Source organism: Vulpes vulpes, chromosome 5 (assembly GCF_048418805.1).
Source record: "Vulpes vulpes isolate BD-2025 chromosome 5, VulVul3, whole genome shotgun sequence".
NCBI classification, from domain to species: Eukaryota; Metazoa; Chordata; class Mammalia; order Carnivora; family Canidae; genus Vulpes; species Vulpes vulpes.
In genome coordinates, this window is record NC_132784.1 from 80439847 (window position 1) to 80457273 (window position 17427).

Sequence of the window (17427 nt, forward strand, 5' to 3'; positions counted from 1 at the left end):
TATTTTGGACAGTGTTTCTACGTTATGATTTGAGGTGGGAAACGGAATTATAAGTGAAATTCAGTGTTTAGTAGCATGGCCTTGGAGCCAATTTAATTATATTCTAAGTTATTTCAGAATCTTCTAGGGTAAATTTTATACTACCTACCAGGATCTGGAAGGATCCACACAGGAGCATGGTTTGGTTACTGGAATAGTAGGTCCTAAGAGACTGAGGATCTCCTTCCTCAAGAGGAAGAGTGACTTCTCTGGTTCACCATAATGAAATAATTAAGCCAAAGAAGCTAAGAGAACAAAAAGTTGGGAAATGTTAGGGGGAATGAGGTTGCTATTAAATAAATCTATCGGGCAGCCGGGGTGGCTCAGTGGTTTAGTGCTGCCTTCAGCCCAGGGTGTGATCCTGGAGACCTGGGATCGAGTCCCACTTCGGGCTCCCTGCATGGAGCCTGCTTCTCCCTCTGCCTGTGTCTCTGCCTCTCTCTGCGTCTCTCATGAGTAAATAAATAAAACCTTTAAAAAAATAAATAAACAAATCTACCAAAATCTGACACTATCTACATGTGTTCTGTCGTGGTTTCATGCTTCTGTAATATCAAATAGCTCAATAGGGGAATGATATCAGTACAATATAGAAGTTTGGTTGGTGAATATGTGCTTTTTCCTAGGCGAAGGAGGCCCACGGAGAAGGAACAGAATTCTAACCCTTTGGCAGAAAGGAAAAAAGACTTCAGTGTGGCTGCAGCACTGGGTTTCCTTGCATGACTCTGTGGGAGTTTTGTTTCCTCCTGTGCCTTCCTTAAAGGAAGCCCTACTGGCTCAAACTTCCAGTTGAGTTCCATCTGCATTGTCTTGCACTCTATTGTTTTTGAACAGCTTTAATATTCTCCGAAGCAGCACTCTGAGATACCTATCCAGGGTGTTTACAGTGTCTAAGTTAATAATTATTATTTGAAGTGAATATTCTCATTTTAAAGGAGCATAGATTTTGAATGGTCTTTCTCAAACTCATTGTTTTCATAGCCTTGTAATTCTGGTGGGAGTGATTTTGCAGAATCCATTCTTTATAGTGTTCTAGCAGAAATGCTGTACTATCATTGACCATATTTCAGAATATGGCATCCTTACACAGTGGGTAGTTCTCTTCTACCCTAGAAAGAATAGATCTTTGTAGGAGCCATAACTAAAGAACTTTTCTACATGTAATAATATGAATTTCTTTGTTAAAATCTTCCATCAGGGCATCTGGATGGCTCAGTGGTTGAGTGTCTGTCTTTGGCTCAGGTCGTGATCCCAAGGTCCTGGGATTGAGTCCTGCATCAGGCTCCCCTTAGGAAGCCTGCTTCTCCCTCTGCCTTTGTCTCTGCCTCTGTCTGTCTCTCATGAATAAATAAATAAAATCTTTAAAAAAATTAGACATCTTCTATCATTTAGAAATCTAAAAACATAAGCAATTTGCAAATCCTATGGGTTTTTAAAGGCTTTACTAGACTTGCTAACGTAAATGTTTACTGTCATGTCAAATGTGCTCATTTCTCACAGCATAGAAAGAAAACCTTCAAAGTATATCTAATTCTTTAAAAAAAGCAACCGATAGAAAAATTTACATTTTGTGTATCTATTACTTTTTAGTCCTTGGTACAAATATACTTCTAATCTGTCCTTATAAATAAAAAGTAATTGCTATGCTCTTACCATTAGACATGATTTTCTGATCTGACATAAAACGAGCAAACAAAAAGAGTTACATCAAATGAAAGTATTAGTATTTATTTAAATTAAAAGGTAACTTTCACATAACTCTTGACCTTTTCCAAGTTGAAGTTCAGAAGACTATCAAATATAAAAGTTTAGGGACTTCAATCCTTTGATGCACAAACTATACTAACAAACAAAGGAAAAAGAAATGCAAAAATTTAATGTTTAGTGACTAGGGTGCTACAGACTGGAAGTTCCTCCAACAGGATTAGATTCTTTGAGTATGTTAAGTCTAGTGAACTTGTTATGCTTCCACATGTTAGTAGTTGCATAGGCTAATTTCAGCTGGCATAAGCTTTTATAAGTATGCAAAAACACAGGGCAAGGCATGCATTAAAATGTGATAATAGCACACTTCTGGGACACGTGAAGCATGAGGCACAAACCTGAATGCCTCTGGCATCCATGAAGCATCACACTTCAGAGTCAGAGCTTTAATGTTTTGATAAGTAATTCTGTTATACCACATTTGGGAGGAGGGAAAATTAACTTTCTAAATATAAATCTTTCCCCTTAACCAAGGTTCCTTATAGTTTTAATTCTAACAATTTATTCAAATACAATTCTTTAATTCCCTGTGAGCTGAAAATAATTCAAATTTAGATAGGGTCTTAAGAAAATGTGTTATTTATTTATCAATGCAAGTTTAAGAGGGATTATATAATATCATTGATCATAAAGATCATTTTAGCCAGTGTGAGTAAGGGGGACTACAAGGAAGAAAAAATAAATTTCAATACAATACCCTCTATATCCTCCCCTCAAAAAAGACCATAAGGAAGGATTCCCTGCATTACATATATCTTGCAGGTAAATAACTAGCTAGATAATGGGTATGTATACAGCAGCTTTGAAATCTTTAGATAAAAACTCCTAATAAAATGAAAAATTATCATATCTAATATAAACATTAAAAATGACCAAGAGAAAATAGACTTACTTTCTAAAAACACAAACATACATACAATCCTTGGCAGAAAAAAAAATTTAAGAGTTATAACAATAAGTATCAAAATAGAATAGTAGTCACTCAGTAGTATTAAGATGATAAAGCCAGTACAGATTTACTTCTATATAGTACAAGCAAGGATATTAGAAACAAATGCAGTTATTCAGTATAGACATATCCTAAAAAAGCATATAGCTTTCTGGATCTAGCCTTTCAGTTTAAATATGCCACTTAATATGTTGGCCCTCTTCAGGCATATGAAGTTAAGGTTTAAATGAAGTGATAGTAGCACAGTAGCACATTTAGTACTGCTACTAGTAGCACTACTAAAGTAATAGTAATTTCTACTAAAGCAATAAAAAAGTAAATTTTAAAAAGTAAAAAAACAGGGATCCCTGGGTGGCGCAGCGGTTTGGCGCCTGCCTTTGGCCCAGGGCGTGATCCTGGAGACCCGGGATCGAATCCCACATCGGGCTCCTAGTGCATGGAGCCTGCTTCTCCCTCTGCCTGTGTCTCTGCCTCTCTCTCTCTCTCTCTGTGACTATCATAAATAAAAATTAAAAAAATATATATTTAAAAAAAAAAGTAAAAAAACAGTAGTAATTACTACTAATAGTAATTTAATAGTAGTGCAAATATGGAATTCATGGTATTTTTGCTTTTAGAGATTAGCAAACCAGTGCTTTTAGAAATAGACAGAAGTCTCATGTTTTGACAAACACATACAATGAAATTGTTTACATTTCACAACTTTTGAAAACATCTAGAAGTTAACCAAAACAAAGAATTATACCATAGAAAATACCTATTAAATTATGAAAATTTATCAATTGCTTTTGTTTACTAAGTGATGGCTTACTGAAGTTAAAATACTTATGATTTTTAAAAATCTAAACTTGAGCTATGCTATAGGCTGAATGTTTGTGTTCCCCCAAAATTCAAATGTGAAAAACTAGTGCAATGGGTATTTGGAGGTAATTAGGTCATAAGGGTGGAGCCCTCATGAATAGAATTAGTGTCCTTTTTTTTTTTAAGATTTTATTTATTTATTCATTAGAGACAGAGAGAGGCAGCTACACACGCAGAGAGAGAAGCAGGCTCCCTGGGGGGAGCCCAATGCAGGACTTAATTCCAGGACTCCGGGATCATCTCCTGAGCCAAAGGCAGACCATCAACCACTAAGCCACCCAGGTATCCCTGGAATTAGTATCCTTATACTAGAGGCCACAGATGGCACTTTTGCCCTTTCTACCATTTAAGTTTAAGCACACAGTGAGAAAATAGCAATCCTTGAATCAGTTAAGGGGCCCTCAACAGAATCTGCCAGGGCCTTGATCTTAATCTTCACAACTATAAAAAATAAATGTTTGTTGTTCAAGCCACCCAGGCTATAATATTTTTGTTATAAAAGCCCAAATGGTCCAACCCATGCTGAAATAAAGATTTCCCAAACCTTAATCCCTTTCATAATTTCCTTTTGTATAAGAATGACATATTTATCCATGTTAAAACTAAACTTTTATTATAGCTGTTTTCCTTTTCAAAGATATAAAGTAAAAACAAAACTATGTAAATGCCTTTTGAAATGTAATCATAGAGTTTATAAAATCTTTGTCACTTACCTTTTGAAATATCTTTAATTTTTCTGCCATACAAATCATACAGATATCTGGCTGGTAAATTTAGTTTCATTTTCATTGTGCAAGTATCTAAAACCTACCCAGGGGGAAAAAAATATATAAATAATTCATTACAGTAAACTCTGGCTAAATCAGATAAATATTTGAAGTCCTTTCTATATTAAATGGTTATAACAATTATATTGTTAAATAAAATTAAAATAATAAAATAAAATAAAATTTGATGATTTAGAAATCATTTCTAGGGGTGCCTGGGTGGCTCAGTCAGTTAAGCATCTACAGAGGGAACTGGGATCAAACCCCACATTGGCAGGTATCCTGCTTTTACCTATCCCTCTGCTTGCTTCTCCCTTTCCTTCCCACTCCCCCTGCTCCTGATCTCAGGGTCATGAGTTCAAGCCTCACATTGGATGTAGAACCTCCTTTAAAAAAAAACAAATAAAAATAATATAAAAACACACAAATAGATATTAATAAAAAGGAGAAAAGAGATGCAATAAATATTAAAAAGTGGTTACACAGTACTTAATAAATGCTAGAATTATGGGAAATTTTTATATTATTCTTGCTATTTTCTATTTTTCATAATTTACAATGGGAGAATATCACTTTTAAATTTGGTCTTAACACAAATAAATGGAAACATATACAATGTTAATGGAATGGAAGAATTGATATTGTTAAAATGCCCATAATACCCAAAGCAATCTACAGATTCAATGCAATCCTTATCAGAATACTAATATTTCACAGAAATAGAACAAATAATTGTAAATTTGTATGCAACCACAAAAGACCTGGAATAGCCAAATATAAGTACCATACAATCCAGTAATTTCGCTTCTGAGTATATCCAAAAAAAAAAAAAAAGAAAACATCAATTTGAAAAGACGTATACACCCCTATATTTATTGCAACATTATTTACAAGTCAAGATATAGAAGCAATCCAAGTATCCATCGTTAGATGAATAAAGATGTGGTATGTAGGGGCACCTGGGTGACTCAGGCGGTTGGGCATCTGCCTTTAGCTCAGGATATGATCCCAGGGTCATGGGATCCAGCCTGCATCAAGCTCCCTGCTCTGTAGGGAACTTACTTCTCCCTCTCACTCTGCCTGAAGCTCCCCCTGCCTGTGCTCTCTCTGTCAGATAAATAAATAAAATGTTTAAAAGATCTTTATGTGGTATGTATATACAATGAAATACTACCCAGCCATAAAAAGGAATGAAATCGGGATCCCTGGGTGGCGCAGCATTTAGCGCCTGCCTTTGGCCCAGGGCGCGATCCTGGAGACCCAGGATCGAATCCCACGTCGGACTCCCGGTGCATGGAGCCTGCTTCTCCCTCTGCCTATGTCTCTGCCTCTCTCTCTCACTGTGTGCCTATCATAAATAAAAAAATAAAATAAAATAAAGTTGTTTAAAAAAAAAGTATAAAAAAAAAGGAATGAAATCTTGCCATTCTTAACACAATGGATGGATCTAATGGGTAAGCGAAACAAAACTAGACAAAGACAAATATTACATAATTTCACTTATATGTGGAATCTGGAATATGAAACAAATAAGAAAATAAATAACAATAATAACAAGGAGAAACAGATTCATGAATATAGAGAAGAAACTAGGGATTGCCTAAGGGGAGAGAGGTGAGCAGATGGGCAAAATAGGTGGAGACTAAGCGGTACAGACTTTAGTTATAAAATAAGTTAGTCACAGAAATGAAAAGTACAGCATAGGGAATATAGTTAATACCATTATAATAACATTGTATGGTGACAGATGGCAACTATGCTTATTGTGGTAAGCATTTTGTAATGTATACATTGTCCAATCACTATATTATACACCTGAAACCAATATAAGATGCCAATGGTACTTCAATTAAAAATAAAAATAAATTAGGTCTTTTTTTAAAAGATTTTATTTATTTATTCGAGAGAGAGAGAGAGAGAGACGCAGAGACACAGGCAGAGGGAGAAGGAGGCTCCATGCAGGGAGCCTGATGTAGGATTCGATCCTGGGTCTCCAGGATCACGCCCTGAGCCGAAGGCAGATGCTCAACCACTGAGCCACCCAGGTGTCACAATAAATTAGGTCTTAAAGTACTTTGGGTTTTAAATTCTTTCCAAATGTCCTAAAATCAATTATAAATATAGTCTAACCACAGTTCAGCCTGATAACTTATGTTGGTTGGGTACAAAAAAAGTGGAATTAATAAATTACATTTCAAGGCTTCCTAAGAGCCTGAGTCTCAAGCACTTCTTTTAATGGTTTCTAATATGGTAAAGTTGTTTTCTCAATATTTTGTTTTATTTTATTTTATTTCATCTCATTTTTAAATTTTTTTTAAAGACTTATTTAAGAGAGAGAGAGAGCACACACACAAACAGGGGGAGTAGCAGAGGGAGAGAGAGAATCCTAAGCAGGCCTCATGCCCAGCACAGAGCCCAACATGTGGCTCCATCCTAAGACCCTGAGATCACAATCCTACTTGAAATCAAGAGTCTGATGTTCAACCAACTGAGCCACCCAAGCTCTTGTTTTTTCAGTATTTTAATATCTTGATCTGTCTTGATATAGCCCTTGTAACAATGACCTTTTCAACATAAGGGAAGACTTAAACATGCATCAGTTAGAGGGAAAGTTCTACTCACAGGGTGAAAAAAATTAAAGTAACAAAGAGGGTGGAGAGTACCAGGTAACCCCTGCAAGTTTGATTAGGTTTTTGGAAGTGGCTCCCAAAACATGAGTAACTATATCCATTTACAAGTATATAATAAGGGCGTCTGAGTGTCTCAGTTGGTAGGACATGTGACTCTTGATCTTGGGGTTGCGCTTTCAAGCCCCACAATGAGTGTAGAGATTCCTTAAAAATAAAATCTTCAGGGCAGCCCTGGTGGCGCAGCGGTTTAGTGCCGCCTGCAGCTCAGGGCGTGATCTTGGAGACCCTGGATCGAGTCCCACATCACGCTCTCTGTATGATGCCTGCTTCTCACTCTGCCTGTGTCTCTGCCTCCCTCTCTCTGTCTCTATGAATAAATAAATAAATAAAATCTTTTTTAAAAAATAAATAAAAATAAAATAAAATAAAATCTTCAAGTGTGCCTGGGTGGCTCAGTCAGTTAAGTGTCCAACTCTTTTTTTTTTTTTTAAGATTTTATTTATTTATTCATGAGACACACACACACAGAGGCAGAGACATAGGCAGAGGGAGAAGCAGGCAAGGAGCCCAATGCAAGACTTGACCCCAGGATCCTGGGATCATGACCTGAGCTGAAGGCAGACACTTAACCAGGGAGCCACACAGGCATCATTCCAATTCTTGATCTTGTCTAAGTCTTGATCTCAGGGTTGTGAGTTCAAGCCCCACATTGGTCTCCATTTGGGGGTGGAGCCTACTTAAAAAAATAATTACATAAGGGGCATCTGGTTGGGTCAGTCAGTTGAGCCTCTGCCTTTGGCCCAGGACATGATCCTGAAGTCCAAGAATAGTGCTCTGCATCTGGCTCCCTACTCAGCAGGGAGTCTACTTCTCCCTCTGCTCCTATCCCTCACTTCACTCGTTTTCTCTCACACTCACTCTCTCTCAAATAAAAAAAAAATCTAATAGATAAATAAAATAAAACCTTTTTTGAAAAGCATATAATACGTTCCAAATGCAAATTGAAAATACTTTGTTGGGATGCCTGGGTGGCTCAGCAGTTGAGCATCTGCCTTTTAGCTCAGGGCTTGATCCCAGAGTCCTGGGATCAAGTCCCACACTGGGCTCCCCACAGGGAGCCTGCTTCTCCCTCTGCCTATATCTCTGCCTCTCTCTGTGTCTCTCTGAATAAATAAATAAAAATATTAAAAAAAAAAAAAAGAAAATTCTTTGTTTTCCATTTTCACTATGGCTATAATATACTATTGCTTTTGTATAACCTAAACTATTGAAGGACGGTGTGCATTACATGATTACACACTAAAAAGAATATCTTTCCATTGCTGTTTCCACCCTGCCTCCAGTTCTGCCCAATTTTATACCCTTCCAAAATTGTACTTTCCTTTCAGTCTGGAGAACAATTTTCAAACATTGTGACTGATTTGCTTTATCAAGTGATGTATGTTGCATTTAAAAGGTAAATATCTAATTAATTTAATTTTTATAAGATATTATTTGTTTATTTGAGAGAGAGAGTACTAGAGAGAGAGGAAGCACGAGTTGGGGGCAGAGAGAGAGGGAGAAGCAGGCTCCCTGCTGAGTAGGGAGCCCAATGTGGGGTTCGATCCCAGGACCCCAGGTGATGACCCAAACTGAATGCAGACACCTAACCGACTAAGCCACCCAGGTGCCCCTCTAGTTGACTGATTTAATTTGACAAATTGACCTTTAATGGATTCCATCAGAAGTTCTCAGTCTTTATTCTACCCCTATACATGACCAGTAATGATCTCATGAGCCACATATTCACAGGATTGTGTGTGTTTCTTGCATATTAGCTGCAATCCAAAGTTTGGGGTAATTCTTCAGAAACTATTTCTGCTCTTTTTCTCAAAATCAGGTATGTGTTTATGATTAAGAATGAAGTTACAAGAATAAACTTGAAGCCTCTAATTTATGAGGGAAATATTCACAATATCAATGCTTTACCTAAATAACAATGTTCTTGCAACATATTTCCCAAGTGACTATAAATTGTCTTATGGAGCAAATCCATTGACCTCCAGTCTGCCTACCTGGAGGGTATTATCAGTGCAGGAGTACAATTCCTGAGCAACATATGTTCTCACAAGTCAGACACAACACTCCCTTGGAATATCTAAGTTGGAATAGGCCCATGGCTGGGGCTAGTCCTTTCCACTCAATGAAATAAGGTAATAACACTGGTGACTCCAAATGTTACTATTCCTGCTTTCCTTCCCACTCTTTTGGGTCAGTTTCCTCAGTAATTATTACAAGCAAGTTCACCTACGACTCCTATCCATGGGCTGAAACTTTTACTAAAAATGCTTGTAAGGCAATATTCAAAATATAAGAGAGAAGTTATCAGAAGAAACTGGAGTTCTGTCTGTGACTTTAGACAGAAAGAGGAGTGGAATATACAGACTTTGGCATGGGATCCACTCTTGTTTGCTTGTTTATTAAAGATTATATTTATTTATCCAACAGAGAGGGTGGGGGGCACAAGCAAGGGGAGTAGCAGAAGCAGACTCCTCACCAAGCAGGTAGCCCGATATGGGGCTCAAATCTCAGGACCCTGGGGAATAGTGACCTGAACCAAAGGCAGATGCTCAACTGACTGAGTCACCCAAGCACCCCAACCCTTGTGTTTTTAAAAATACTTTATTGACACAGTTCACCTCTGACTAGAAAATTCTCCTATTGGTCACCTTATCCCATGTGACTTTGTGTGCAAAGATTATCCTTTTACCACCACCACCACCACCACCCTCCTTGACAGAAATATTAACAGGAGATAGTTCAGCACACATTATTCCTTAGCCAGTCATCTCTGAACACTATTAAGAATCTACAATTGGCTCCAGAGAGCCTCCTCTTTTGGTTTCCTATATTCTTGATTTTTCCATTCTCAATTTCTTCATATTACAAATCTATTATTTAAAAGTTCAGTGACGCCCTTAGGTACAGATTATATTCTGTAGTTACTAGTGAAGGTTCAAATACTAGATATCCTCCTCCAAAGTTATAATTTACCAATTAAACTAAGTAAAATGTGAGCTATTTAAAGATAATCCCATTTACTTCAACTAAAATTTCAATTATTTTAAAAATTATTTCAAACATTTGCTGCCTTTTGGTTTAAAAAAATCAGTCAAGTAAAATTACAGTTTTCTAAGTCTAAGATCCCTCTTTTCACTATACCGAAATATCAATCAAAGTATTTGTGCAATCCAAATTTTAAGAGTTAACTGGGTTTAAAAACCAGCATTAGAAAATCAGATACTAGAAATTAGTAATGCATCAGCAACACTTTCATTCTCTCATACTTACAGGATGAAAGATCCTTGCAGTGTTTAAGCAGTGCCAACCTTCAGGAATCATTTTCTCAGAGTAAATTATCAGTAATATGAATTAGGATCATAATAAATTTCTGTCAAAAGCCCTGAAATGAAGCCTCTACTTGTAAGGTCATTCTTATAATTCACAATTGAAAATATTTAACAGTGTCATCTTGCTATAATATTAAGGTTAATTAAAATACCATTTCCACTCATCTGTACCTGTTAAGCTTATTAAAATATTATTTTTACAAATTCATATTTTGTTAATTTCTTACAGTATAGGTTGTAGAGAACCCTTCTGATACTGAAATTTAAAACCAGCATGCTGTAAAACCAGACTCCTTGACAAGCAGCTGGGAAGATTTTCCAAAAACTCTTTTTAGTTTAATCTGTTTGTAGTTTATAGTTTAATCTGTTTTTATAGATACCCCCACCCTTGAGCATTGAGCATATCTGGTGCAAAGTCCGTAGTTTCTGGAATGGCTGCCATGGAGGTGGTGTGGTTACACAGTCTTAGAGCCTCTGGGTTTGGCTTGCCACTTCCCCAGTCCAGGTGAGAGAGCTCAACAACTTCCCTGGCCAAGTGAGCCAAGTCAACAAGCCATCAGATGCAACAACGTCCTTCTCAAAGATAAGTTTTTATGTGTTAACATCCAGAAGTATAAGCCCTGATTTATACTTCCCCACAAACTGTTTTCAAAAGATCTTCTGTAGCAAGGGTCAGCAGCATACACACCATGAGCTAATTCTGGCCACTACCTGTTTCTGTATGACCTATGGGCTAAAAATAATTTGTACAATTTTAAATGTTAAAAAAAAATCAAAATAGTGTTTTGTCACATTAAAATTTCAGTGCCCATAAATATTTTCTTGGAAAACAGCTATACTCTTCACTTACATACTTTCAGTGGCTGCTTTCACACTACAGTGAGAGGGTCCTTGCACTGTGCTATCTGCAAATGCTTCCTCTGAGCCACAAAATTGACTAGGCCCTCAAGCTCTTTTAAAGGAAATCAGGCATTTCCCTAAATTCACTAATTCCTCAGGGCTCTCTCAAGTACTGGGATTTTATTCTCTCATATCACAATCTCAAAGTGTTGAGAGAGGATGGGAAGATGGGAAAGGTTATTCCTGACAATGTTTTGTTTTGTTTTTTAAAGATTTTATTTATTCATGAGAGACACAGAGAGAGAGGCAGAGGGAGAAGCTGGCTCCATGCAAGGAGCTCTATGTGAGACTTGATCTCAGAAATTCAGGATCGGGCTCTGAGCCAAAGGCAGACGCTCAACCGCTGAGCCACCCAGGCATCCCTGTTACTTACGATGTTATTTCAAGATTTCTCCCCAACTCTAAGCAAAGCTACCTGACCCTCAACCGCACCACCTTCCTTCACTCTAGTCATTCTTCCTCATTCATGCATAACTTTTGCCATAAAAATCCTAACTCTGTCTGATGCTTAACTATCCACATGCTATGCACACACCAAGAATCTTAGTGCTCCTGGAGAAATCACACAAATGAGCAAATCAGCACTAGCATTATTCATAGTCACCAAACTCCATGGCCTTTCAATACCAGCTAGTCACTTTTATGTCATTTGTTTGGTCAAATCTCTCTTCTACTTACCGTAATGAATATCTCAAACCATCTCTGCTCTCTCTCTGCCCTCCCCTTCTCTACTTCCCTGTTTATTTTTGGCAGATGGAATGGCCTTACATCAGACAGAATATTGAAGCCTCATCTTCCTGCTGCCAAAACTACAAGCCTATATATTTCTATATCTATTCTCTCCTTTTCCCTCTAGTTGTAAGGATCCTTTCTCCTATCTAAGGCCAATATTCCACCTATGCTTTCAATTACGTTTGCTCTCAACTTTTTTTTAAAGACTTATTTATTTATTCATGATAGACATAGAGAGACAGAGAGAGAGAGAGAGAGACAGAGAGAGAGAGAGGCAGAGACACAGGAGGAGGGAGAAGCAGGCTTCATGCCGGGAGCCCGACGTGGGACTCGATCCCAGGACTCCAGGATCGCACCCTGGGCCAAAGGCAGGCGCTAAACTGCTGAGCCACCCAGGGATCCCCCTGCTCTCAACTTTTAAAGCAGTATATATTATCTATCATTTCTTCTCTTTCATATATATTCAACTATTCCTTCTCAGTGAGATTTTCCCTACCAGCACTTATACATGCTCAAGTCTGTCATATCTTAGAAATTAAATTAATTTTTTAAAAAAAGAATGTGTAATTCTAGAAAAGGGAATTTCCAAATAAAACTATTTGTTTTTGTTACCAGAGCACTAACCTTATACTGACCTTAAGAAATAAAATCTCTTCACATTTGTAGTAATTCTCTTCATGGCCTACTCAATATTCATTCTTTGCCTCAGCCTTGCTGTGTTGATTTTGGTTAGAGGTTCACTTTTACCTCTTTGGACTAAAAGACAACAGTTATCCTAACTGATCTAGGTCAGTCATGGTGGTCCCATGCCTCTCATCAGTTTGGGAGTAGACACATAATCTAGCTCTGCCAATGAGACATAAAAAAGGATTTTGGAAAAGGCTTCATCATTCATAGGGAAGAAATAGTCCTTTTCTGCCACTAGCCAAAATTTAGTTGGCTATGCAGCAGTGATCCTGTTACCAACATATGAAAGAACATAAAATCCAGAAAATTAAAAATAACATAACTAGAGGGTGCCTGGCTGGCTCAGTCGGGGGAGCATGTGACTCTTGATCTCAGGGTTATGAGTTCGAGTTCCGTGTTGGGTGTAGAGATTACTTAAATAACTAAAACTTAAAAAAATGTAACTGGTCCTATCATACTATGCTTAAAACTGTCCTACTTCTGAATTTCTTGCTTCCTTTTTGCATAAGTCTGTTTAAATCAGCATTCTCTATTATTTGCAGCTAATGTCGTCCTAACTAACAGAAAAAAATTGCTGGGCAGGGGGGCAGAAACACTGGTTTTAACTAACTCAATAAGTAACACTGTTTCAACTCAATGAGCATATGTACAGCAAATAGATTACAACAGTATTCACTACATAAACCTAAGAAGCAAATCATTTAATTAAGAACCCAGAGAAGAATTTTAAAAGAAATTTAAGAAGCTGAAAACTGAAAATTAATGGATAATTATGGAATTAATTCATTGGATTACGAAAAATATTTTTTGGCAATTGTACTTGTTGGGTAGAAGAGAGTACAAGTTATCATGAATATTTTGAGAAAGTGCATCTACTTTTTTACAAATGTTTTTTGCTAACTCAAAGACTATTAAATACATTGTGAATTTCCAGAGAATTAAAATGTAATAAAATGTACTGAGCATAATTCTCTGCAAAGACCAACATTTTATAATGACAATAAAAAGTACGATCACTATTTCAACCTGAAGATGCCAGGGGATTGGGATGAATTTGTTCCATCTTATTAAATAGCTTAAAGGTACTTTTCTGAATAAATCCTGGAAATAAATTTACTGGCCTGTTATTTGTCTTTTTCTCATAAAAGTGGGTGATAGAATGCATGCCAGATCTAGTTATTTGCTCTCACTAATAATGAACATCACTATGATTTGTAAAAGCAATTATTTCTGGTGAATTTGAAATGTAGGTGTTCTGGCATTTTATTATTAAAATGTGAATGAGAAGTAGATAACCAGATGAGATTTTTCCAAGTAATCTATTAATACATACTTAGATATTCTATCCTTAATTGAGCTCTTAAAATAATTAAATAGCCCAGGTTACTTTAAAATGTTTATAATGCTAATCATACTGTTATTTGCTTTTTAAAACTATTATTCTGATGTACAACATACATGAAATAAGCTGTACCTATTTTAAGTGTACAGTTTAATGAAGGTAGAAAAAAATTTATCCGTGTAACCATCACTACAATCAAGATATAGAATATATCCTTTCCTTTGCACAGTTCCTCATGTTCCTGCAATCACAGTTCAGTACTTGGCCACAGGAAACCAATGATTCCTGTCTGTCACGAGAGCAGTTTTGTCTGTTTGGCAATTTCACCTAAATGGAATCATATAGCAAGTATTATTTTGTACCTAGCTTCTTTCATTTACCACAATATCTGTTCCATTTTATTGCTGATATGGATATGGCACAATGTGTTTATCCACTCATTTTTTAAGAATTATAAATCTATAGTTTTATTAAGTCCAAAACTAACAATATGGTATTAAGTTTACATTTATTTTTATTTTTTTTTAAATTTTTTTTTTAAATTTTATTTATTTATGATAGGCACACAGTGAGAGAGAGAGAAGCAGAGACATAGGCAGAGGGAGAAGCAGGCTCCATGCACCGGGAGCCCGACGTGGGACTCGATCCCGGGTCTCCAGGATCGCGCCCCGGGCCAAAGGCAGGCGCCAAACCGCTGCGCCACCCAGGGATCCCTAAGTTTACATTTAAATAAAGTTTTCACAGGAACCTAACACGTGCCTAAAAAGATTTTACGGTGGAGTTCAATTTGTTTTGGGTTTTTAAAAAGATTTTATTTATTTGTTCATGAGAGACACAGAGACAGAGACAGAGACAGAGACAGAGACAGAGAGAGGCAGAGACACAGGCAGTGGGAGAAGCAGGCTTCCTGCTAGGAGCCTGATGTGGGACTTAATCCCAGATTCCAGGATCAGGCCCTGAGCCGAAGGCAGACGCTCAACTGCTGAGCCACTCAGTGTCCCCACAGTGGAGTTCTAGATGGACCTAGACGATGTCAAGAATAGATGGATCTCATGATCCAAAACAGCATTTTGGGTAGCAGTTAATTCTCAGGATTAAAAAAAAAATTGTTTTGTGTTTTAAAGTGAACCACTGCCCCAGTATGAAAGTTTAATCTCCTAAGACCAGGGCTTTTGAAATCATTCAACTCTGGAAGTGATCCAATGAATTTGTACTGTCAGTGACTGAACCCTGCCACCAATGATTTCAGAGTTCAAAGTTCAAATAACAGGCTCTAAGAGTTTTGCACCCTGAGAGGAGAGTCCCTACTCTTTCCTTACTTTCCACCTTCTATACAACTCATTTTCCCTCCCCAAATACCCCAGCCAGTGTCTTGGGGGGGGGGGGGGTGGCAAGCTGATGTTTAAAACTTCATTACTTGGAAAAGGGTCTTTTTATCAATTTAAGGAATTAGCACCTCTAAGACAGAACCATCTGCTTATATATATGCTTCAATAAGAATCTTCCTCTTCAACCAGTTTCTATCCCCAAAATGGCAACTTTGATAACTTATTAACTGGCTTAGTTCTTTGTTGGGAACAACATTAAGCTCAGGCAGGGGACACTTGGGCTTATAAATTTTAGGCATTCACAGGTTTTAAACAGTCTTTCACAGTCCTCATTTAGCTTGCCAATGACTTTTTTGAAAAGATAAAATATTCTGGACACAGAACCAAATCACCAATAGATTACTCTTTCCATTGTTTCACCATTTCCCCAATTAGGCACCAAATTTTAACAAGAATGATCCTACCCATCTCTATTCCCTCCCACCTCCATCCTTCCCACTCTCAAATAATACACCAGTAGTAGCCAAAAACTACACACATGCTTCACTGTAAAAATGCAAAGTTACCACTATTGGAAAGAAGGCTCTGGGTTGTGCAGATGTGCTTTGAAAATCTACAGTAGGGGGATCCCTGGGTGGCGCAGCGGTTTAGCGCCTGCCTTTGGCCCAGGGCGCGATCCTGGAGACCCGGGATTGAATCCCATGTCGGGCTCCCGGTGCATGGAGCCTGCTTCTCCCTCTGACTGTGTCTCTGCCTCTCTCTCTCTCTCTGTGTGTGACTATCATAAACAAATAAAAATTTTTAAAAAATTCTTTAAAAAAAAGAAAGAAAATCTACAGTATCTCCTGTTCTCCCACACTCCCATCTGTAAATTTTGTCTTTCATGGAAGGCCCTTTGCCTTTCTCTGCAAAATACAGAATGGGCTGTCTTGCAACACTTTTCTTTCTTCCCCTTCAATGGGATGGGTGTGCAAACTACACCGCATGGAAAGGCTTTAAAGCACTTGGGCTGTAGAGCCCAGAAATGGTACTGACTCTTCAAAGGACATCTTAAACCACCTATGTGGTGTCAAGACAAGTAGAACTCCTTCTCTCCCCACATGAAACCCACAGTCAGGGCAGCCCAGGTGGCTCAGCTTTTTAGTGCCGCCTTCAGCCCAGGTTGTTATCCTGGAGCTCCAGGATCGAGTCCCATGTCAGGCTCCCTGCATGGAGCCTGCTTCTCCCTCTGCCTGTGTCTCTGCCTCTCTCTCTCTCCCTCTCTCTCTCTCTGTCTCTCATGAATAAATAAATAAATAAATAAATAAATCTTTAAAAAGAAAAGAAAGAAGAAAGAAAAAAAGAAAGCAAGAGAAAGAAAGAAAGAAAGAAAGAAAGAAAGAAAGAAAGAAAGAAAGAAAAAGAAAGGAAGGAAGGAAGGAAGGAAGGAAGGAAGGAAGGAAGGAAGGAAGGAAGGAACCCACGGTCAGATGTGACAGGAGAGTAAATTCTTGTTATCTTTTTTGTCATCATCCTCCAAGGGGTAACAATACCATGTTAGCGTTTCCTCATAGAAGTATATGACCACCTGTGGGCACTTGACATTGGCTTCCCTGTCAAGGACTAGGTCAGGCTCATCAGAGTTTTTCCATTTCATCAGGGACATGAGTTATCCACTGGAATCTATAGCATCAATAATCCTCTCTGGCTCCAAACCCTGGGCAAGGCCTCTGGCTTTTCTGACTCTTCTTTCTTCTGCTTTGGTTTGCTCTCCACTCCCCTATCTTCCGAACCAGATTCAGCTTTGTGCTTACCTCACTGATTATCTGTCTCATGTGCTGTTTTCTGTGATGAGATCAGGGCAATCCAGGTTCTCTTCGGACTCCCACATGTTAACCTCACCTCAGAACCCCTTCCACTGTAGGAGGTATTCCACTTTGCCCTTTACCATTTGATGGTCAAGAAGTTTTTCCACCATGTATCCAAACAAAAAACAAAAGAGCACCTCATCTAGCATCTCCTCCACTTTCTTCTTGTTTGGGGTCATCCCCCTAGTGCCC

At 37.9% G+C, this 17427-nt stretch overlaps 1 protein-coding gene and 1 pseudogene across 5 annotated transcripts in view; both read right to left on the reverse strand.

Moving 5' to 3' along the window:
* The window catches only part of DCDC1 (doublecortin domain containing 1), a 455963-nt gene that overhangs the window by 371426 nt on the left and 67110 nt on the right, over window positions 1–17427 (reverse strand). For all 5 annotated transcript variants that reach the window (XM_072759029.1, XM_072759033.1, XM_072759030.1 and 2 more), the window contains one exon: window positions 4327–4420. In XM_072759029.1, coding sequence (XP_072615130.1) covers window positions 4327–4420 — 94 coding nt within the window. The remainder of the gene's footprint in view (window positions 1–4326; window positions 4421–17427) is intronic.
* Window positions 16854–17414, reverse strand: LOC112930495 (chromobox protein homolog 1 pseudogene; annotated as a pseudogene).